Consider the following 24170-nt stretch of genomic DNA (forward strand, 5'->3'; position numbering starts at 1 on the left):
GCGGCCCGCACTGCTGTGGCGGAGCGCCCCGGAGAGCTCCCGGCGAGGTAAGAGACGGCCGGGTCGGCAGAGGCAGCGGGCGAAGTTATTCCGCCCGCAAACCCGGGATGTCCAGGTCCCGGAGCTGGGGGCGGCCCGGGGGAGGGGGCTCGGGCGTCTGGGCTGTTCCCAAGGACCTGGGGCGCCAGGCGACCGGCGGAGGAGGCGCCGCTCGGCCCTGGCTGAGGCTGAGCTGCTGGCCCCGGCGGGATCGGGAAGGGGTGCCCTCAGGCCGCTCGCGGCCCCGCGCTCCCGCACTCTGCTGGCACCTGGAGGCTCAGCCGCGCCGAGGAGCCGTGCCTTGGTTTCCCCTACTGTAAAACGACGCGTCCGGGAAGGTGGATCTCCACTGTTGCCTTCAGCCCCGAGCTTTTGCGACTGTGTAAGTGAAGTCTAGAGGCAGCAGCACATTTTTGGGATAGGAAAAACCTTCACCCAGGAACGCGGGAGCGAGTGTCTGCGGTCGGACACCTACCAAGGTGTCTGCAATTTGTGCAAATTGCAAGCCTCCTGGAGACTCGGTTTCCCCATCTTTAAAGTACAGGTGATAAGCCTTGCCCAGCCTAATCTTAACCCTTGCCCTGCTCCTTTCCCATCTATGGGAAGCCATTTAAAGGACCTGGGTTCAAGTCCTAGTTCTGCCACTTACTAGCTGTGACCTTGAGTCAGATAGAACTCATTTCTGTTGAAAGAAGCTAATATTAGTATTTAGCTTGTGAAGTTGCTCTGAGGTTTAAGTGTAAAGGCCTTAGCTCAATGCCAATCACAGAAATGCTGGATACATTGATACTAAGTCTTATTAAGTTAGTAAGCTAAAGAGTGCTCCGTGAAAGGTTTTTAGTATCATCCCATTTCATTTTCTGCATATTTAGTCTTTAAAAACAGTGCTGCTTTGGTTTCCTAAGAAAGGAGGCAAGTGGGACCCTTTCCCCCTTTTCTCTTTCTGGGCCTCCTTGCCTTCTCCTTTACAATTGGCATGTGAACCTGTTGTTCCTTCCAAATGAGCCAGGCAGGATAGGAACATTAATTTACTGGAGCAGATGGGTATCAGATTCCCTCTGAAGGGGAAGAAAAGTGCCAAGTGTGTGCTGCCACCAAAAAAAGCACAGCACAGTGATTGACTATCAGCTGGAAGGGGCCTGGCACACCACCTCATTCAGCTGTCTCCTCCTGCACATGGAGAAACTGGACCCAGAAGGAGGACAGGATTTTGGTTTTGCTCAGAACCCCATAGAATGCTGACAGTGGATGGAAAGAATGCTCACTATTTGCCAGTTACTGTGCTTTTCTGCATTCTAACCTAATTCTTCATTTATTCAGCAAGTATTTATGAAGTACCCACTGTTTGTACACTGAACAGTAACTGGAGATCTCAGAAACTGTATATGTGTGTGTGTGTGTGTGTGTGTGTGTGTACACACACACAATCTCCCTCTGCTGGTTCTCAGTATATTGTATAATAACAATAAGTTTCATCTCCCACTGAGCTTGTCTCATAACATCTGACCTCAAGGGACAGAAGCACACAGAGAGGCCTGCATTGTTGCATGATCAGTCACAGTAGTTCCAGAGCCTTGTTGAAGCCTGGTGAGAGGTTAGAGACTGCAGAAAATGCTGCTTTGTCAGGGCTTTTAGGAAAGGATTTCCTTCTGGCCTGGAGCACTTGGATTTCTTTGTCTTTCTGGCTTCAGGCCTCTTCTTGTTTTCAGATTTCTGAAAAGAGCTACCCTTACCACAGTGCCTTCATTTTGGTTTCCATGGTTATCAGCTGGATTGTGTTTTTATGATAGCACTAGTAGCTGTTAAGTAATAGGTGGTCAAACAGTCTCCATTTCATTCTGGGTTTCTGGTTTTATGGTGGTCTTGTTTTTTCTAGTTGCAGTGCATTCTATCCCTTTCTCCCTCCTCTCCTTCCTCTTCCTCCATTTTTCCCCATTCTCTCCCTCTCCCCCTCCATATCATACGCCTTTTCTTTCTTTCTTTTCTTTAACAAACATGTATTGGTAGCAGGGTGAAGAAAACTGGGCCTAAGTACAAGCAGAAATAAAAGCGTATATAGACTCTGACTTAGGTAGCTCAGAATCTGGGGGGATCAGTTGAGGGGATCATTACATGCAAGTGGCATCCAGTGGGGTTTGGATAAAGGTATAGCTAGGAAGCCAGAGAGAACGCTCAGAGATGGGAAGGATAGTGCCCTGGGTAACCAGGAGTAAATCATATACTGAGATGCTTTTCAAGGAAGATGTAAAAGAAATAAGTTCCACTTACATGTCTCAGTCATACAGAACCCATTGATGGCACAAAAAAAGCATTTCGTTTTTGCGGTTTGTGTTAATGGGCAAGCCTTTTTCTTGAGTCACCTATCATGACTTTCAACGCCTGCTAATTTCTCTCATTGATGTCTTTCTACTAGCTTAGTGAAGTATTTAGTTTTCTACTCATACACATGATATTGTAAACATAAGGGTAGATAGACATTTGAATGAGGTTTTGTCTGTTTCATCTTAGATGTTTAACCTGTGCGTTTCATTTCATCAATTGGGTTCTAAGGTAGTCACCTATTTATTTTCTTTTCCAAGGAATCACCCAAGGCCTATACTGCCCTTGTTAGTGAGAAATTATATGGCTCTTATTTCCAAGCATCCTGGAGGCTTAAACAGTCCAAATAAGTCATTCTTCACTCTCTAAAGGAGAGAGAACTGCAGAGTTTTTATTTCTGACACAGCTAGATGCTAACATTATTGGAGAGTTGTTCTGATCGGGCTAAAGATACGAGGTCACTGCTGGTACAAGCCCTTGCAGCTCAACCCCATGCTTAGATTCCGGGGTTAGAGATTTTTAACTTTGCACTGACCTGCTCATCCTCTCTCCAGAGCATCACACGCTGGGCCATGTGTTGTGTCCATCACCAGCTGTGTTCCCCCAGCTTCCCAGTGAGTTCTCTTTTGGGAAATGATAGGATCTTTTCCCGTTAGTGGTCCTTTTCAGAGTCACCCCACACCACCCAAGAGATTTCCCATGTTCAAAGCTTTTTTTTTTTTTTTAAGATTTATTTTTTTATGCATACAGAACTGGGGTACAGGCCAGAGGTACAGGGGGGTGAGTGTGGGGGGAGAGGATTCACCAGAGACAGAGTGGGGAGCAGAACAGGCAGATTAACTGAAACACACTGCTGAGGGGAGCAGCAGGCGGGTCAGGAGAGGCCTAGGCCTGCGGCACCATGTGGATCACCCACCCTGGTGGGGGCTGCGGAAGCTTCATAGTGCTGTACGTTAACCCATTGCGCTGCCAGGGAGGGACACTGTTCAAATCTTTTATTAGAGTTTGGAGGCTTTCTCCTCTTTCTAACTTTTGGCAAATTGTTTCTACCTCTCCAGGAGTTGCCTACCAAGGCTCTCAGGAATCACAGCCTCAACAAGATAGTTCTGCTAGGACTCTGGGTGCCTGTTCTTCTTACCTTTTTCTATGTAAGAGGGATCCTCTGGTGACTCTTGGCAAAACATAGGTGTGTTCCCAGGAGATTGTCTTTCCGCCCGTAGCCCTAAGAGAACGGGGTATTACGTATTGAAAATTCTCTTGCTTGTACCTTGTTAAGGATTCAGGGGACAAGGTCTTAATTTTAAAGTGAAGGATTCTCAGTTCCCTCAGCTTCTCAAGGATCAAATAATCAGTATATTTTTTTCATTGTCTTTGTTTTGAACTTTTTAAAATCTGAGACATATCAAGAAGTCATGTCAGAAAAACCCACAAATGTATAGGTAGCTTATCCATTTTAAGGGAAATATAATCACCACCTATGTCAAGAAATGAAAACCTGCCAGTAGCAGCCCCTTTCAAATCACAACCTCCTGCCCCCCCCCAAACCCACTATCTTGACTTTGATAATAATTATTTTCTTTTCTTTGTAGTTTTGTCAACTAAGTTTGTACCCCTTAACAATATTTTCACGTAATTGTGAAATTAGTGAAATAGAGAATTTAAATTCTCACAGTTAGAGTCATACTGTGTGTGATTTGTGTTTTGCTTTTTCTCAGTTTGTAAGCTGTGTCCAGCTGGTGATCTCACTTGGTTTTGCTAATGGTACTTCATGACAGGGATATGTGACAGCATATTTATTCCTGCTGGAGCTGATGGATACTTGTATTGCTTACAGTTTCTGATTAGAAAGAGCAGTACAAACAAGAATATCCTTAGACATTTTCTGTTGCGTATATGAACAACTTTTTTTAGCTTATATATTATGATGCAAAATTGCTTTTCTAGATAATGCCAGTTTTCTAAGTGATTGTATCAGTTTACTTTCTTACCAGCTATTTATAAAAGTTCCACTTGTAAATCTTGGCATTGTCAATTTCAAAATTTGAAATGCTTCTTGTGGGTTAATAATGATATTGCTTGTGTTTTTACTTTTCTTTCCTTGGTCCTGCTAATAACAAGCACTTTGTGATCGGTTAAATGGGCTCTTTTGTGAACTACTTAGTCAAATATTGCCTATTTTTCCATTTTTCTTACTGACTTATCAGGATTTTTTATACATTTGGTTAGTTATGTCAGTTTTTTATTTATTTACATGTACAAGAACTGGGGTACAGGCCAGAGGTGCGGGGGGGGGAGGATTTGGGGGGTGAGAGATTTCACCAGAGGCAGGATGGGAAACAGAACAGACAGATCTAAAATACACTGATGAGGGGAGCAACGGGCAGGTCAGGAGAGGTCTGGTGGCCATGAGCTCCCTGGCTGGGGATGGAATTCATGCTGTAGTGGCTGCAAACAGCTTCATAGTGCTGCACTTTAATCCATTGTGCCACCAGGGAGGGTCCCAGTTAAGTATTTTAAAAGTGTCTTCTCTATGACTTTCTTTTCAGCCTTTTCGTGAATGGTGGTATCATAGATCCTGTTCTATAGAAGTAGGGCCAGAAGTGGAGATGTTTGTTAAAGTGATACATTGGGAGAAGTTCTCAGAAAAAAGAGAATGACAAGAGCAAATGGGTAGCAGGGATAAAGAGGTGAGGTTCTCTGGCGAAAGGGACATCTGTGAGTTAGGCTGACATTTCTATCTGGAATGTGGGTGTGTCAGCCAGCAAAGAGGATCTGGCTAGAAATCTTACTTACAAACGAAAGTAATAGACAATGGTGGCTGTGCTGTCAGGACCCGCTGGAGTGAGAGCACAGTTCCTCCTGAGGAAGCAGAAGAGGGAAGGGGAAGGTGTGCTGGGCAGGCAGGAGTTAGTCACCACAGTCTTCTGCCCTGAGTAATGGCCAGAAGGGTGATGCAAAGAAAGAGGAGGGTTAGAGAGACTGCGATTAAAGTAATTTCAGCGTGTATAAGAAAAATGGGGGGACATCACCTGTTTATGAGTCCACTAACAGAAAAGGAAGAGGGTCACTCTGCTCCTTACTCATCTGCCGCGGGGCACTTTGGCATTGTTGACTGAGGATGCCTTGGCCATCCACAGTGGTAAGTGAGAGTGGGGGGTGTCACGTGTGTGGGGATGTACAGGCACACCATAGAAATGCTACAGATTGAGTTCCAGACCACCACAAAGCAAATGGTGCAGTAAAGTGAGTCATGCAGTTTTGGATTCCCAGCGCATGCAAAGGCTGTGTTTACACTGTCATGTAGTTTACTAAGTGTGTGATAGTATTATGTGAAAAATATCAATATGCCTTAATTTCAAAATACTTTATTGTTAAAAAATGCGACAGACTTGAAGTGAACACATGGTGGAGAATGGCACCGATAGACTTACTCAATGCAGAGTTGTCATTGACCTTCAGTTTGTGTAAACAAACAAACAAACAAACAAAAAGCCACTATCTGCAAAACACGTAAAGCAAGGTATGCCTATATTCAACATGTCAGCTATGTGCCTGATATTCTCATGGCCCATTCTAAGAGAATTTTCTACACTCACAACTCCCTGTCATATAGGGAGACTTCCCAGCAGCTGTGTCTTCTGCTCTATCTCTGCCCCCTAACAAAACTGATTTGGACCAGGGATGGACATCAAACTCAAAAAACAGTCACTTTCTAGGCTCCCCATGGGGCCTCATGGGAAAAAAGATAGATCTCTCTTAGAAATTTGAGTTCAGAACTAGGGAAGGATACTTAAGGGCAGAAATTAAGCTGAAACGGTATAGAGAGGAACCATGAGCTAGACTCAGACCTTTGAGGAATCTTAGCTGACTAAAATTATGAGGAAGCAGAAGCAATGAGGTGGAGGAAAGTTTGTGTAGTCTCCGGGTCGGGGAGAAAGGAGCAGGCCCATGGAGGTGGCTGAGTTATGTGATACATGAAGACAGGCTGCAGCCACTGAGGACCTTTGGGTGCTGTGGACCCGGACCTTTCGTGCTTACTGGGAGACCCAGCCCTACAGAGGTCCTATTCCTGGATTTTCATAAAATTCATCTCCTTACAGTCCGCTACAGCCCTGTGAGAAGCCCTCCTTTACTTGCATTTGCAGTCAAAAGACTCATAGAATAGACACTCGGAACTGGGGAGCAGCGCCTACGTGAATGCAGCCCAGTTGCTGCCAGGGCTGTTCCAGGCTTACACTTCCGAAAAGAAAACTGACTCTCTGCCATCAGATGATCAGCAGCTGCAAATCTTGTTGCCTCGCTCACGATAAAGAGTCCTCTATCCACACTGCTTGGCCTGCGGCGAGCGTCTGCATTATAGGCCAAGAGGGGAGCCGTGAGCTCTATTCCCTCTAAGGCCTCCTTGTTCCCTCACTACAGAAAACCCTAACTTAACTCACGCCTATAATTTATTTCCCTCCTGAGATATTAGCGGGTTGGTTCAAATGCAATACAAGAGACAAAAGGAAAAGGAATTTAGGGAAAGAGTCCTAGGAGAGAGGGAATTCATCCCCATTTATTGTGAGTTTACGATGCATGGGGGACAAAGTTAAGTGATTTCCACCCATTCTCTCATTTCATCCGCACAACAACTCCCTAAGGTATTATTATCCCCACTTTTATAGATGAGGAAGCTGAGACACAGGATGGTCTGACTCCACTGATTGTATAATTTGGGGTGTAAAGTAACACTCACTTGTATGGAATTGCCTCAAGCTGAGAGTGATTAAAGAGAATGGCTGGGAAACTGTGTGGCTGAGTGGGAGGCTGGCGTAGTGGAAGAGAGACACTGCTTAGATCTGTCCTTTCCTCACACAGGCTGCCTGGGAGAGGATGCCACCAAAACGTCTGAGTTGCTTGGGGCTCGTATTTACGCCCTGTTGCTGCTGCTGTGCTCCCTGTTGGCCAAAACAGATTTGCCCTTGATTGTCACCAATTCTGGCTTGAGGTCCTGAACTTTGGGTCAGGCCTTCTAACAGAAGTGCAATGTCACATCCTGTGTGATACGCTAGGGCTTCATGGTTGCAGGGCTGAGTTCACTTTTTGTATGTGCAGTCTACGTGCTGATATATCTGTAATGGCAAGCTTGCAAGGTCCTCTATGCTTTATTTCACAAGTGAGGAACTGCAGCATCTCAGGAAGGGGACTGTGGTGGGAAAAACAGGTCCACTACGGTCCACATTAGGAACTTTGAGCAGAGCTGCTCACAAAGTGAAGGCTGGAGTCTTCCTGGGGCAACTCCTGCCTCTGGAGTGTTGGATATGGTCATTAAGATGCTGTGTGAATTGTGCCTGGCACTTTGTGAGACCTCAGTGTGCCTTGTTCCACCCCTTCAAGATCACCGTGGTGGGTGTTTGGATCAGAATCAAAAAGCCCAGGTCTTGGCATTCTCGCCCCGGTGCACTCATCTGGGTGGATCGCGGAGAATGGCAGGTCCCCAAAGGAGGGAGAGAGGCCCCAACAGGCCTCAGATGCCACGCGTGCATCAGAACTCAGCACTCTGGTTTATCTCCTCACGTTTCAGAGCTGAAAATAAAACACAGCTGGTTGTGTCTTGGGCTGAAAAAAGTTGGAGTTTCTAGGAGAAATGTTGAAAAACCTAGCAGAGAGTTTTGTCATCTTCACTTTTAAGTTTTGTCTCATTTCTAGGTGTGTGTGTTGGGTGGGGGGGGTAGATCTAGCTCTTTTCGTGGTTCACAGTTGTTTACTGTGTGATTTGCAAACTAAAATCCTAAACTCTGGGGAAATTTACTTTGATATGAAGAAAGATCTGAAGTCATTAACCCATTATAGCTCAGTTCATACAGTCTGTAGTAATGCTCTGGTGTTTCAGATGCCTCATTGTGGGAGGAAAGGGTTTTTTTCCCATTGCTGATACTAAGTAGGGTTCTGAGCTGTCCCTGTCCTTTTAGGCCCCCCCCCATTTTATTAAAAGAAAAATTTGTACTTTGATACTGGTCTGAACTCCCCTTGATAGAATCTAAGTACAGTTTCTTCTTTATACAAACATGGGACATGAGAACAGAGTTGATAAGCCCCCTGCCTTAGGGATTATCCGGAGAGGGAGAGGCCAGGCCCCAACTAGAACTGTTGGCTATCGTTTATCTGTCATTTCAGCAGAGAAGGGCATTTCATTTATTTCCTCTTGGTGTCCTGAACCTCAAGGCAGCATCCCACTGCCCCCCAAATTAACTAGAAAATGCTGTGTGAACTGATCCCACCTGCCCTTCTCTCCCAAGCCTGTAAGCCCCCAGAGGGTTCTTATTGTGCCCGAAGCCTGCCCACGGGTCTGACCGGGCACCTCTGCTAATACTCTTTCCTCTGCCTACATTCCCCTTTTTCCCATTTTCTTGGTGTCCCAAACCTACAAGAGTCTAAAAGGTTTAGTGAGTAAGAAAGAGAGATGAGTGTAACAGCCAAAGAGGGAAGTTTATTGCGCTCTTGGCACTACCTACACACGTGCGAGGCAGGTATTGCTAAGGTACTGGCGAAGTGCTGGTACAGTTAGGGGCGGACCACCTTAGTGGGACACTTCACTCTCTTTGGAGTTGTTTTTCTTCTCCTTGTTTTCGTTCTACTGACTTTTTCCTGACTTTTTCCGGGCCCTTTCTCCTGCTGTCGTCAGGTGATGCTTAGTCACTGGGCAGGCTTCCTGTCTCTCAAGTTTCTGCCCTGAGGTGGTCCTTAACTCCCCCCTGGGCCTCCCGGGGCCTAACAGTCTAGCTCTTGTGTGAAGCTTGACTTAGTGGTTGAACATCCAGTCTTTGGGATGATCAAAGGCCCCAGCCTCAGAGGGAGACTTTTGCTCTCTAGCACAGTGATTAGGCCAAGTTGTTTGTCACCTTTGTTTGTAAAATGAAGGCATTACTTAATCAGTGTTTCTCAAATGTATGGCACCCATTCTGATCCAGCAGGCACAGGATGGTGCCAAGAGCTGACATTTCTATCCAACTTCCCTTTTTTTATTCTTGAAACATGGGCTTTCCCTCTGATATGGCACTAAGCATTTTTTCCTTGTACTATAGCTTTGTGTTTGGTGGGGGTGGGGGTTGCTTTTTTCTTATGGAGATCTTTGTCTCCTCCCAGACTTGAGGGTGGGATCTTTATCTGATTCCTGACTCACAGCATTTACCCCACAGTCATACATCCCAAGTGTGGAGTACCTACTTGGGTTGATTTTACTTACTTCTTGTTTCATTCCACCAGGATCTATGTCACATTTGGGGTTCTACAGCTAATGGGTTAGCTACTGTGAGCTACACTAAGATACTAGATAATAATGGTGATCATTCATCCAACAAATATATTGAGCCAGACAGTAGTTCTAGGCATAAAATAGGGCATTGGTACAAAGTTTCTGCCTTTAAGAAGCTTCCATTTTACCCAGTGGAGACAGATAATAAATATAAGAAAAGCATATTAATAATATATAAAATAGGCTCCTTGAGAGCAAAGAATGTGTCCAGTTTGTCACAGGGACTGTCCTCACAAATAGGTGTTTGGGCCTATCACCGGGATATTCTGTGTCTTTGTGTGCTGCCTCTGCCTCACTTTTTTCATGTGGTCGATCCCAAAAGTGTAACTCAGTACTTGTTAGAGTTTCCCCTCCCACCCCACAAATTTGCTCATGCTGAAGCTTCAGTAAGCTATGTAGATGTCTCTAGAGTTTTTATTCCTGATCCCAGTTGCTGACCCACCATGATACTTGGCAAGCTAAATGACTCATAAAACCCACCAATAACCATGGGGACTCAAGACAGCAAAACAAAGCAGGAGCCTTTCAGTGCCTTCCATTGACTAGAGTGCTATATATTGTTTTAAGGATGCTTTCTCCTTTACACAGTCCTTTTCCATTTCATCCCTTTAGATGGTAGACTGGGGAGAAGTTGGCCATCAAACTTCTTTCTTCACCATGGGATGGTGACCTCATCCCCTCCCTGGCTTTAAGTGTCATTCAGGGAGAACCCTGCAGGTCTTTGCCTAGGGTAAGCAGCACAAGCATTTTGCAGACTTGATTTGCAAAGTAAATGCTACCTTTGCACTCCTTTGGGGCCCAGATACCAAGTAGCTCTGTCTGTCCCAACCAATGAGACTGAGTACTCCAAACTTGGGGCTCAGGACGGCATGGTCCTCCCCAGGGCTGCCAGTCTTAAAACTCTGCCAAGCAGAGGCCCTTGGGAGAAGCTGTCAGTGATCACCTCAGAGTTACCATGCTGACTGGTGGACGATTTCTGCTATGGCAGAAGAATGTGCTCCATGTTGTACTTTCAGGCTAAAACTGCCCCCCAAGCGGGGTTAAACAGGGTGTTTGTGGAGAAAATCATAAGCAGAACTCATCAAAGAGGAATGAGCTCCAAAGCTGCTGCTTAGCTCTGATGGAACAACACTTATTCTGGGCATTTGAAGGGGCCGTTGTGGGTGTGTTCTGTGTCTTTGTCATCACTGTCAGTGACAGGTGGACAGAAAGAACCTGGAAAAAGTCTAGAAGCAAAATGAGTCCTTTTGGCTACCTTTATATGGGTCTTAGCCACCCTGCCTCGGATAAAGCGAATGGACTGATTTGTGCCCCTGCTTCTCTGGAGCCCTGTGGTGGCACAGCCTTTCCATCTTGCTCACCTCGACCACTGATGAGCAGAATGAAGAGTAAGAAGGAAAACATCATTCCAGTCTTTGTTTAAACGTCACTTCCTTGACAACCCTATCTAAAATAGCATATGTGTACATACACACACACACACACACACACACACACACCTCTTGCCTGAAGGGAAGGACTTCGTCTTGTTTACTCTTTGCCAGCACTTTCCTAGTATGTAGTGAACAATCAAATGTTTGTTGCATACATTTTTTTTTCCTTTGAAAAATCTCAAGGGGCCTTCTTGGTGGCACAAGGGATTAAGTCTCAGCACAATGGAGCTAGCCACTGCTGCATGAGTTCTGTCCCTGGTCAGGGACCCACATAGCGCAGCAGACCTCTCCTGTAGTGCCCGCTGCTCCCCTCAGCAGTGTATTTCAGTAGACCTGCCTGTTCTGCCCCCTACTCTGTCTCTAGTGAATCCTCTTACCCACCCCACCCCCTGTGGCTTGGATGCATAAGTAAATAAATCTATTAAAAAAAAAAAGAAAATTCTCCAAGTCCTCATGAGGTGTAGTAAGCCAACCATCATCAAAATCAGCCTGCTTACAGATGAAGAAACTGGCTCAAAGATTTGCCTCAAGTCATGGGACTCAAGCACTAGAGTCTGCCTGTTGAGAGCAAGTCTTGTGAGACTCACCCCCCAAGAGGGTGGCCTCTGCCTTGCCCTGAGGGCTCTGGATATGTCCAGTGAGTGGCTAGCAGGGAACTCGCCAAACAAGAACCAGCAGGGAGACTGCCTCAGGGCCTGCACTCTGCTGTCCCAAACAAGTCTCACTGTTGTTTCTCCAGTTCTCCACAGGCATCAAGCTCCAGGTACAGAGGTCCTAGGGGACATTTGTTACTTTTAATTCCATAGCTCAGAGGCCCCGGTGGCAAAAAGGAAGGGTAAAACTTGAATCCATTTTTTGTTTTAAGTGTTACCTGGTTATAGAAATCCCTGTTGTTGTGTGGATCCCCATGGATTAGTATAAAGATACAGTAAATTAAGTGAAGGGCAACAACAGAGAATGTTATGTTTGAATAAAAGGAAGTCCTCACCTGAGCGCAGAGCATCCTGAGGGGAGAACAGTCAGTCTCATTTGAAATTTAGACCCCAGTGTGTTGCCCAGAGCGGGGAACATGGGCAAGTTTGGAGGAAGGCAATTGCAGGACCACCCTCCTCCTAGAGATGTTTCTGTAAGACCTTTGCCACTATGTACAGTGGGAGCCTGGGAGCCCTAAGGAAACAAACTCCCGTCGTTTTTATGTCAGACCTCTTTACCCCATAATCCCTAGAGACTCCTCCATCATCCTGAAGGAAAGGAATTGTCATTCAATATTTCCAGAGTATGTTTCCTTCCTCATCATTTTATCTAACATACCTTTCCTGGATGGAGCTACTTAAAATACCATTTTGGGGCCCTCCCTGGTGGCGCAGCAGGTTAAAAGCACAGCACTAAGAAGCTAAAGCCACTTCAGCATGAGTTTGATCCCCGCCCGGAAGGTGACCACATGGTGTTGCAGACCTCTCCTGACCCGCCCACTGCCCCCCTCAGCAGTGTACTTTGTCAGTCAGCCTGTTCTGCTCCCCACTTTGTCTCTGGTGAATCCTCTCACCGCCCCTGCACCTCTGGCCTGTACCCCATCTCTGTATGCATAAATAAATCTTTAAAAAATACCATTTGATCTGGCTACTCCCCTCCTGAAAAACCTGCAGTAGATAGAGTTCAAGCTGCTAAGTTTGGCATTTGAGGCCTGTACCAAATATACAACACATACCAGAGAGCTATAGTGGCTGTCAGGGTACAGAATGGGGACCACCTGAGGAAGAACTTAAAGTTAGATTCTGCTTGATATAGCCATGAAATGGCTAAGGGGGGTTGGGGCTCCATAACCATTGGGGCTCCATATCATTTCATGTCAGGAATGGCTAGGTTATGCTGTAGTAACAAGCAGTCTCCAAATTCTTAGTGGCTTAACCCAAAACAAAGGGTTATTATGTTTCATGCTCAGTATATATCCATCTTGGTTGGCAGGGGGTATTCTGCTTAAACTAACATAATGGCCCAGGCTACCAGAGTACCTATTGTCTCAAATGTTGCCAAATGCTGTACCAGAGAGAATAAAGGTCCTGCTGACCTTGCTGAGGTAGGTAAATGCTCCAATGGAGAAGTAGCACTTGCATCTTTTACTCAAAGCTCATTGACTAGCACTAGCCATGTGGTCTCACACAATCGCAGTAGGGCTCAGTGAGTGTAATCCAGTCACATGTCCTCCAGAAAAGGGGGAAACTGGGAATAATTGGAAGACAGCCTGATCACCAACACAATATGCACTAGGTCTTTTAATTGTCATGGCAGCCCTTTGGGGCATCAAGATCTCCCATTTATATAGGAGGAAATCAAAATGAGGAGGTGGTTTCAGTTATTTGCTTAAGGTCACATACAACTTGATCCCAGTGACTTTGACATTATTAGTCTTTTCATAGTACAGGAAGAGCAATATTGATGGAGTGAAACCAAGACCCATTTACTGAGTACGCATTGAAGTGTGGAGTGGGGTGTTTCATTGCAGTTACCAGGGAGCTTGGTAAAAGTGCAGATAATTGGTTCCATGCCAGGGATTCAGCCTCTACAGAGCTGAAGTAGAGCTAAGAATAGACTCTGGGCGATTCTGAGGTGGGTGGTCAAGAGCCATGATATGCAAAGTCTTGCTAACACTGGTTTAAAGAGCTTCCTGCCTCTTGAGCTCTGTAAGTGCAAATAATTTTTCATTTTACTTAAAAATGTTGATGTAGGAATTTGTATAGCTGCAGTAATTTCATTTGTGAAGGAAAGGAAAGTCTTTGGAACTATGTTTATATAACAAATTTACATAAGGTCATGGAAACAATTATTTAAAAATTGGGGTACATAGAGCTGTTGACAGTTCACTTGTGCTCATTCATTAACTTAAAAGCATATACTTTGCACTAGGTATGAGGTGATGGATTCTTACTGTATCCTCTAAGTTTTAGTGGGCTAGGGTATTCCTTGTTGATAGGCTGCTATGGGGACTGTGGGAAACCCATCTGGGGCAGAAGTTGGCAGTGCTGAATGGCCTGAAATGTCACACTGGTCACACAACGGGTTGGGCGGGTTGAAGACTGTTAAATAATGTACCGGGTTTAAGTCAGTGAGGCATGCAGTTACTGGGGTTGGTGGTTGTAATTTAGATACTTGTAATTGACTCTCTTATCTCCCTCCTGAGAACTGGAATAGTGACCATTCGCTATAGATCTCAGAGAGGACTCTCCTGCGTCTACCTGTGGATGAGCATATGCGTAGATTCCTTTACGGTTAGTGGTTCATTTTTGAACACCTGTCAAGAGTTGTCCCTCACTGAAGGAAAGAACATTGTGAATGAGGCACCTAAGCAGGTTCACTGTGGTGCTCCCTGGAAGAACAGCATACAGGCATAATCAGAGAAGCTAATTAATTGCAAAGTAGAAGGAGGGGGTGAGGAGAACAAAGAGCCTAGGAAGTAGGTCAGAGCTGTTAGTAATGATCAAAAGATACTCCTTCCATACGCAGCAATTGGTCCACTTAAGATGAGCTAGTCTGTAGGAAGAGAATTTTGGGTGTTTGATGGGTTATATGCTTTCACATAGGAACTTGTTAAAATGGGGGTAATGGCTTTCTTCTGGTGTTTTATTTTGTTTTTATTTTAAATTTTTTTTTTAAGGACAGGTGTATTAGGGAAGGAAAAAGAAAAAAGAAGCACCTGCATAGACAAAGAGCTGTGCTGGTGGTTTTAAAATGAAGAAGCAAAATATAAAGGACAAAAGAGGTGAAGCAAGAATAGCTAGTGAGGTTTTACAAATAAACTCTTCTTGGGGCTCCCCCTTGTGGCACAGGGGCTAAGGCACAGCATTATGAAGCCAGCAGCTGCCACTGAAGCACAAGTTCGGTCCCAGACCAGGAAAGTGACCTACATGGTACAGCAGACTGCACCTGTCTGCCTGCTGCTCCCCATAGCAGTGTATTTCGGTCAGTCTACCTGTTCTGCTCCCCACTCTGTCTTTGGTAAATCTTCTCATTCCTTGTACCCTGGCCTGTACCCCAATTCTTGTATGCATAAGTAAAATAAGCCTTTAAAAAAACAAACTCAGTGGTGATATTAAAAAATAGAAAGATAAATATAAACAATGGGGCACAGTATGGGCAGGGGCCATCTCTTGTTTGGAAGAAGGAGACTAGCTGAACCATTTAACAAATGCAGTGTGAAGGGGCAGGGCTTGTCAGAGAAATGCTATCTATGAGACCATTGAATTCAGAGAATAGTGTACAGACTACCAAGCCCTTATGCAGGGACAGTAGAGTAGCTGTCATCTTATAAGCAAACTGACAAAAAAGAGCCAAGAACACAACTGGAAGAGAGGACCTGAGACTGAAGTGCATCTAACCCATGAAGAGTGGCCTGGGCATCAGAGTTCCTTCCTCACATGAATAATGTCACAAGAAAAGCAGTGTTCAAATTAGGAAAAGAGTAATTACAGGAGGAGTCACCCACAACCTTGGGGGAAGCCTGGGGAGAAGTGTGGGAGGAGTGTGGAGTGAAAAATAGGAGAATGTGATGGACCCATGTGAGTGTTACATATAAAAGGGCTAACTTAATCTCACCAGAGGTGTGCTGCCCTGTTTGCCATTGCCACTGGCTTAACTACTAGTATTGTTGCCTGGAAGAACTAAGAACCTGGGGGGAAAAAACAGAATCCCAATTTCCTAGCACCTGGGCAAGTGGATGTCCTATTGGGCAGAATAGGTACCTTCTGCTGCAAATGCTGGTTTTGTCTTTTGTTGCCCTGTAATTCTCTGGTATCTGTCATAGGTCTGTCGGGTGACAGAGCTGTTTACAGAGTGGGTAGAAGAGACCCTACAAATCTGGGGAGAGAGCATGAAGAAAGGCCCATCTGAAAGAGGTATATTGGAAGAGTCAGGCTCGGATAGTACAGATGTCAGAGAGAAACAGATCAGCTCCAGGCTAGACTTTATGTGGAAACGGGGGGGGGGGGGGGGGAACCGCTGAGGAATTTTAAGCTGACAAGTGGTAAGGGTATGACCAGATTTATATTTTAGAAAGCTCCCACAGCAGCTGTACATCAGATGGGTTGGAAGGAGGCACGGCTGGTTCCAGGGTGACCAATTAAGAATCTGTTACAGTAATCCAGTCTAAAGATGGTGAGGCTACAAATAACACAGTGACAGAGAGGGCAGGGAGGAAAGGATAATTTGAGAGTACTTCAGGAGGCAGGAACACAGTACTTTAGAGACCAGCCTGGAAAGAGAAGAAATCAAGGAGAGTCTCCTGAGTCACTTAGTGGGGTGGCCGGGTGGAAGGTGACGGTGCCACTGACTGCAACATGGAGTACGGTTGGTAGGGCTAGAGAGGAGATAGACTATATGAACAGTTTCTTATACAGGGGTAAAGTGGATGTGTGATGAAATGCACAGAAGGAAGGCATACCATCAAGCGTTTTTTTTTTTTTTAAAAATGTGTGTACCTGTGTAACTGACATGCCAGTCAAGATGTGAAACATTTCCTTTATTCACCAAAGTTTCCTTGTTACCCTCCATCCCTTCCCCACTGGCAAGCACTGTTAGGATTTTTTAAAATAATATAATAGTTTATTTCTACATCAGTTTGTGCCTTTTCCCATCTCAGTTGTGATCCCCGTGGGCTTCCCATCACCAGATCACCTGTGTGCCATCACCATAGTCCAGAAGTACTGTTAGGATTTTAATCACCAAAGCTGACTTTGCCTGTTTTCTACTTCACCTACATAGATCCCTGTGATTGTGACTGGTTTCTTTGACCAGTGTGTTGCTTTTGTGGTTTATCCATGTTATTATTTGCATCAATAATTTCATCACCCCCTTTTTTTTGTTGTTGTGTAGCGTTCCAGTGTATGAATACACCACCATTTGTTATCCATTCCTCTCTTGGTGGACATTTGAGTTATCTCCAGTTTTTTATTTGTTTTGGTATTTGAAGCTTTTGTAAATATTCTTGAAAAGTCTTTTTGTAAATGCTTATCTTGGGTAAACGTCTGAGAGTGGAATTCCTCAGATGCAGGAGAGATGTATGTATAACTGCAAAAGACACTCCTAACAGTTTTCTAAAGCAACTCTGGCAGTTTATACTCCTGCCAGCCGTGTAGGAGAGTTCTGGCTGACCCACATCTTTGATACTTTGATATTTTTAGCATTTTTAAGCTTTGTGTAAAGCACAAATATCCATCTCATCATGGGTCTGATACCAATTGAATAATAATAAATAACAATGTTGAGCATTTTTCCATAAACTTATTGACCATTGATTTTTTTTATTACTTTCTTTTTAGTTTTCTTTTTTATTTACCTCTTCTTTACATAAAACTATTATTTTGGGTGTGCATCTTCGCACCTCCACATGTCAACGTGCTCTAGGACATTCTTTTCACTCATGAAGATTCTGTTCAAATATTTTGCCTATTTTTTATTGGGTTTTATAAACTGTTGAGTTGTAGGGTTTCATAATAGATGTTAGATATAAGTCTCTGTCGTATATGTGTTAGCAAATATTTTCTTCCATATTATCACTTCATTTTCTTGATTTTTTTGATGAACACTAAAGTTTAACTTTGACAGGTCAATATATACACTTTTTTCTTTGGTGATTAGTGCTTTTCATTTCAATAATCTTTGCATACCTTAAAGATATGAATATATTTTCCTAGAAGTTTTATAATAGGCATTATTTTTATGTTTAGGCCTGCAATCTTAAGTTAGTTTTGCATGATATCAAAAGTTCATTTTTTCCATACAGATAGCAAGTTTTCGAGCTCTGTGTGATGAAAAGACTTTCCTTTACCCTGTGATTTTTTTTAAAGATTTATTTATTAATGCATACAGAAATGGGGTACAGGCCAGAGGTGCAGGGGCAGTGAGAGGATTCACCGGAGACAGAGGGAGAAGCAGAACAGGCAGATTGACTGAAATACACTGCTGAGGGGAGCAGCGGGCAGGTCCGGAGAGGTCTGCTGCGCCATGTGGGTCACCCCCCTGGCCGGGAATCAAACTGGTACTGTAGTGGCTGTGGGTAGCTTCATATTGCTGTGCTTTAGCCCATTGTGCTACCAGGGAGGGCCCTACCCTTTGAATTTCATTGATGTTTTATAAAAAAAATAATTGACCCATGTATGTAGGAATCTGTTTTTGGACCCTGTTTTTCTTGTGCCAGTAAACCACATTGTCTGTGGTTGATATGTTGAGGGTGTCTCCAATTTATGTTAATCATTTTTTAAAAAAAAAAAGTGTTAAGGTTTATTCTAGCAGTTGGTTACTGGCAGATATAGGCACGGGTGGTTTAGTGGAGGATGAATGGAACGTGTGCATAAGGAAGAGCAAAACTAACCTCCAAAATTAAAATTAAAAATTGTTTTAAACTGCTGGCAGACCCTTTGCTTCTGTCAAGTTTGCTTTCCTCCTTCCAATTTGAATTTATTCCTGTGGTATATGGTTCTGGAGTCTCAGGGTGCACACCTCGTGTTCTGGGCGGGAATTCCCTTGTCTCCCAGCTGTGCATGACTCATTGCCAGCGTGACGCCTTAGCAGGTATCCTCTTCTTGCTCCCTGCGTGTCTAGCTTTCAACCAAGAAAGTGGCCACCCACCCCACTCCCACTCTGTGCCTCTCACTCCATCCCAGTGCCTGCCTCAGCTTTTAGCCACATCAGCAGCACACAGCACAAATGTATCTGCACAGTAAGACTAGCACTGAGTTTGGGCTCCATCTCCCTACACTGCAGTGAGGAGGTTCCCGGGATGAAAGTTGGGGTGATCATGACTCCCCTTCCTGCTTTCCTTCCCTCAAAGATCACAGTCGTGCACAGCTTGCTCTTTAGTGCCCAAAAGCATATATTCATATATTCATTTGTCTCATCTACTTTGTCCCGCTGTAATGCAGTTGGCGGTAGAATAACTCCAGTTGTAGTTATTTTATTTTGGATTGAAATGGAAGTTGAAGTTCCATTCTGGATAGGATCTGAGTTTTTAGTAGCTGTGGAACAGCCAGGTAGAAATGCCAACAGGCAATTGGATGTTTGTGGATGGTACTTGAAAGCGACGCAGGAGTTAGAGGTTCAGATTCTGTAGTCCTGAATTTGTGGTAATTGAAGCCGAGGGAATTTCAGTGTTCATTTAGCTACAGAATAACTAGATTTAGAATTGTGAGAAAAGGAATAGAAGAATGTTTTTCTCTCAGAAACCCTGGTGTGGCTAGAGAAGTAGGTGAGAAACAGATGTCACAGAAACCACCATGAATAAAGTGGCATTCAGCCAGGGGGTGCAGCTGGCAGCAGTGCTGCTGAGGACTTGGTAAAAAGTCCCACTGTGCCATCGATCTAGACAAGCTGGGGTACCATCGAGTTCAGAAAGCTCAGACTTTCCTTACATGAAAGCACATGTTTGTGTTTTTAACCTTTCTTGGCACGTAGGTAGCTGACAAGTATGATCTTTAGTTTTATAAAAATGGGAGGAAAACACAGACCCCAGACAGGTTTCTAGCCTGATAAAAGTCAGCTGAGAAGCCTGCCCTGTTTATTGCCGCAGTTGTCTAGACCTTCAGGCTCTGGCATTGCTCTGGCTCATCTAAGTCAAGCCCCTTGCTGTTTCATGTGGGGACTGACTCTCATAAATGAGAGGGCTTTAACTGAGTATGAGTAACAGAAATCCAGAGAAGCCAGTGTAAGCAAAAGGAGGTTTGTGTTCTAAGAGTTCAGAGGTAGCTGATGGCAAGGGCCAGGCTGAGCTCAGAGTTGACTAGAACCTGTGTGCCATCGAAAGCTGGGGTGCCCCGGTCCATCCTTTGTCTCAGCATGGTTCTCTGTCTCGGATTCATTCTTCTCTGACATAGACTAGCATCCTCTGTACCACCGCCGTCACCCTGCTGACAATAGTCACCGGCAACTGTAACTGGTTTGGTTACAATTCAGGAAATCAGCCCGTCATTCCTCTCCATTCATATAAGAAGCCAGATTCTGCCTTTGCAAATTATATTCCCCTGGGGATTCAGTGGCTCAGTTGGCATCACCCCATATCTAAGAATTGCAATCAGGGGCTGGGCTAATGTTGTTTTGCTCACAATACTGTGGGGTGTAATCAGATGGTATGAATTGTTGGTGGGAGGACAAATAATTTTCAGAGAAAACAAGGGTGCAAGTGGCCGGGCACCCAGTAGATGTTTGGGACACTTAGGGTTATGTTGGTAACTCATGGCAGAGCCAGGACCCCCACCCGAGGCACGCTTTCCTGAAGCTGCACCACATGGGAGACTCGTAATTACTTAATCTGGAATTCTGGAATGTGGAGAGATGGGCAGACAGACACTCATCCCCTCTGTGCTTGTTCCTATTGGTGTAAAGATACAGAGGTCCTTTCCCTGGGGTGTACACATTCAGAGCTCTAGAAATGAAACAGCCAAAAGTGGGTTCCCTCTGCGTTAGTCCATGTTCTTTGGGTTACAAGTCACAGAAACCCAAATCAAACCAGCTTAAACAAAAGAATTAGAGGTGCATGGAAATACTTCACAGACTTGAAGACCTGTGGATTCTAGAGACTCTTAAGAAGTTGGAATTAGTACCACCAGGACACATATATAAGTCCTCACTTTATTTCTTTTTCAGTTTTCATCTTGCATCTCTATTCTACCTGATTGGTTTCTGGCACCAAGATTTTCTCCATCACAAGGGGGACCTACCTGCCTGAAGTTCCTTACAGTATCTGACCAAAGAGAAGAGAGGCTTCCCTTCTGGTTCCAGGAGGGAAGTCGCAGTGAAGGACAATGATAGAGGGGATCAGGCCTGTGATTAACTGCACTTTGCCCACTTGGAATATTTCAACAATGGGATATAAAGCAGGATAGACAAAAACCTCTTGTTCTGCAACTGTCTTCCAGGTGACTATGGAGGCTGGAGGGCTCCCCCTGGAGCTGTGGCGCATGATCTTGGCCTACCTGCACCTTCCCGACTTGGGCCGCTGCAGCCTGGTGTGCAGGGCCTGGTACGAGCTGATCCTCAGTCTCGACAGCACCCGCTGGCGGCAGCTGTGTCTGGGCTGCACCGAGTGCCGCCACCCCAACTGGCCCAACCAGCCTGATGTGGAGCCTGAGTCTTGGAGGGAAGCCTTCAAGCAGCACTACCTTGCCTCCAAGACGTGGACCAAGAATGCTCTGGACTTGGAGTCCTCTGTCTGCTTTTCTCTGTTTCGCCGGAGGAGGGAACGGCGCACCCTGAACGTGGGACCAGGCCATGAGTTTGACAGCTTGGGCAGTGCCTTGGCCATGGCCAGCCTGTATGACCGAATTGTGCTATTCCCAGGTGTATATGAAGAGCAAGGTGAAATCATCCTGAAGGTGCCTGTGGAGATTGTAGGCCACGGGAAGTTGGGTGAAGTGGCCCTGTTAGCCAGCATTGACCAGCACTGCTCAACCGCGCGCCTGTGCAACCTCATCTTCATGCCAGCCTGGTTCTCACCCTTCATGTTTAAGGTGTGTGTCTGCATCACATATTTGGACTTTCCAGTCCTCATCCTGGACTTTGGCCCCTTCTCAGTGGTTTGATTATTCCTTTTTTATTGGAAATGAAAATCTAATGTCCCAGTGCACACTCTTCTTAAGTTCTGTACCAATTGAGAAATGGGCACAGGGATCCATAGAGACCTTCCTGGCAAAGGTGTATTAGACAGTGAGCCTTAGACTTGAGGCCAGAATTGCTGTGTCCTTTGCACTTCCAAACTGGACTGACTGAAGTCACAGGTTGAGCAATGAGGCGGGAAAGCCCACCACAGGTGACAGCAAGCTAGACCATCTCAGCAGCTCATGGTGGCAAGGCCCGAGAGAGCCAGTGAGGGGCAGCTTTGCAGACCCGTAACCCCAGCACTTGAACCCCACCCTCTGGTTGTCAGGGAGGGTCGGGAGCCTGTTGGGATTAGTTATTTCTCAAGTGTCACTGGGCAGAGGTTCAGGGGATATTACTTAAGGCCAGGGAAGCACACATGTGTGCAGAGCCAAGAGAGGGTATAGGGAAGGTGAGTGCTGGGAAAGGGGGCGAGTCAGGGAGATGCCACTTGAGCGGCACATTCTTTATGTACCAAGACCTGGAGCTGGGGCTCCAGAGGTCTTGCTCAAATTGGGCTGATGTGCCAGCCCTTGTTTGCAGAACTCGCAGTAATCCCAGTCATCGGACTCTCCCAGAGGGCCCCTCTCCTGGTTCATTTCCTGTGTGAGCATGTGTCGGTTCCACTTGAATCAGTGAGCTTCGAGCACTCAGCTTCTTTCCTCATCCCCATGGTCATCCCCAGCCTGCTTTATTCTCACTAAGTATTTCATAAGATTTGAAGTTTCTAGGAAGGGTCCTGCTATACGGTATGAACTTTTCTGCCATTGTATGTCCACTCTTGTCTTTATTCCTTGGAGTTGGAAGGAGGGAAGGGCAGGCAGTTCTAGCTACCTCCTTCCCGCTCCTCCCAGGGCAACCTGACACCTGCCTGGTGGGAAGGGAACATGGTCACAGGACAGAGATCCGCCTCCCCTCCCCACATACACACACTCTACTCGCCATCAAGAGTTGTTAGAGTTTTGACCAGCGAAGTATTTCTCACCCCGTTATATCTGTTTTCTCATTTTTACTCCCCAGACAACATCAGGACATGTCCAGTTTGACAACTGCAACTTTGAGAATGGCCACATTCAGGTCCACGGCCCAGGCACCTGCCAAGTGAAATTCTGCACCTTCAAAAACACCCATGTCTTCCTGCACAATGTGCCCCTGTGTGTCCTGGAAAATTGTGAATTTGTGGGCAGTGAAAACAACTCTGTGACTGTTGAGGGCCACCCATCTGCTGACAAGAACTGGGCTTACAAATATCTACTGGGACTGATCAGGTCCTCGCCCAGTTTGCTCCCCACAGAGGACTCTGACTCTTTAATGTCCCTAGACTTAGAGAGCAGAGACCAGGCCTGGAGCCCAAGGACCTGTGACATTGTCATTGAGGGCAGCCAGAGCCCTACAAGCCCAGCCTCTAGCTCCCCAAAGCCAGGTTCTAGGGCTGGCTCACAGGAGGCAGAGGTGGGCAGTGATGGGGAAAGGGTAGCCCAGACTCCAGACAGCAGCGACGGAGGCCTGAGTCCCAGCGGGGAGGAGGAAGATGAGGACCAGCTCACATACAGACTGTCCTACCAAGTACAGGGTCCACGCCCTGTCCTGGGGGGCTCCTTTCTGGGTCCACCCCTGCCAGGAGCGTCGATTCAGCTGCCCAGCTGTCTAGTGCTGAACTCACTGCAGCAGGAGCTACAGAAGGACAAGGAGGCCATGGCACTGGCCAGCTCTGTGCAGGGCTGCCTCATCCGCAAGTGCCTCTTCCGGGATGGGAAGGGAGGCGTCTTCGTCTGTTCCTATGGTCGAGCCAAGATGGAAGGAAACATCTTCCGGAACCTGACTTATGCCGTGCGGTGTATACACAATAGCAAGGTGCTGGCAAAGACGTACTCTACAGATCCTGAGCTGCCCTGGGTCACCAGAAACCTAGAGTTTGATTGGCAGGAGAGCTCCTGTGGCTATATGTATGAGGCCTTGCAGGGGCCAGTTTGCATTTTCCTAAAGAATCATCTTTTCCTTAAGCTTATAACACCGCTTCATGTTCATCATCTGATTTAAACAGGGGAGAAGCTGTTCTTCCCACTTTGTAGGAGAAAATAGGCCCAGAGAGGGACGGTCACTTACTCAGAGTCGCACGCCATTTAGAGGGCAAACTCAGGACTGGAACCCAGATCTTGCACCTCCTTTCACTACATTCAGGCTGCTTTGTGGATGTGGCACCCAAGTCCTAGTGAAAGGAATGAGAGAAAATCAGGAAGACATGATTGTTGCCTTTTATTCCAAGTCTGTGTGGGGTGATGAAGGCTTTCCAGAAAGGAGTTACCTATGCTAAACAGGATGAGTCACAGGTAGCCAAGGAAAATAGGGTGCATGTACTGAGAAGGGGGTGCAGAATAAGCTCGACGGCAGGAGCATCAGGTGCTAGGATGTGGCTATGTGGCTGAACTCAGCAATGGGGTGGAACAGAGGAAGAGCTTGAGAAA

At 45.8% G+C, this 24170-nt stretch overlaps 1 protein-coding gene across 1 annotated transcript in view; it reads left to right on the forward strand.

Moving 5' to 3' along the window:
- Positions 1 to 6: 6 nt before the first annotated feature.
- The window catches only part of FBXO10 (F-box protein 10), a 41410-nt gene continuing 17246 nt past the window's right edge, over positions 7 to 24170 (forward strand). The window contains exons 1-3 of the mRNA XM_012721518.1: positions 7 to 47; positions 20988 to 21578; positions 22726 to 23559. Of these exons, the coding sequence (XP_012576972.1) occupies positions 20994 to 21578; positions 22726 to 23559 (1419 nt within the window). The 5' untranslated portion in view covers positions 7 to 47; positions 20988 to 20993. The remainder of the gene's footprint in view (positions 48 to 20987; positions 21579 to 22725; positions 23560 to 24170) is intronic.

This window comes from Condylura cristata, unplaced genomic scaffold, assembly GCF_000260355.1.
Source record: "Condylura cristata isolate star-nosed mole 26May11 unplaced genomic scaffold, ConCri1.0 scaffold00006, whole genome shotgun sequence".
Classification (NCBI taxonomy): Eukaryota; Metazoa; Chordata; class Mammalia; order Eulipotyphla; family Talpidae; genus Condylura; species Condylura cristata.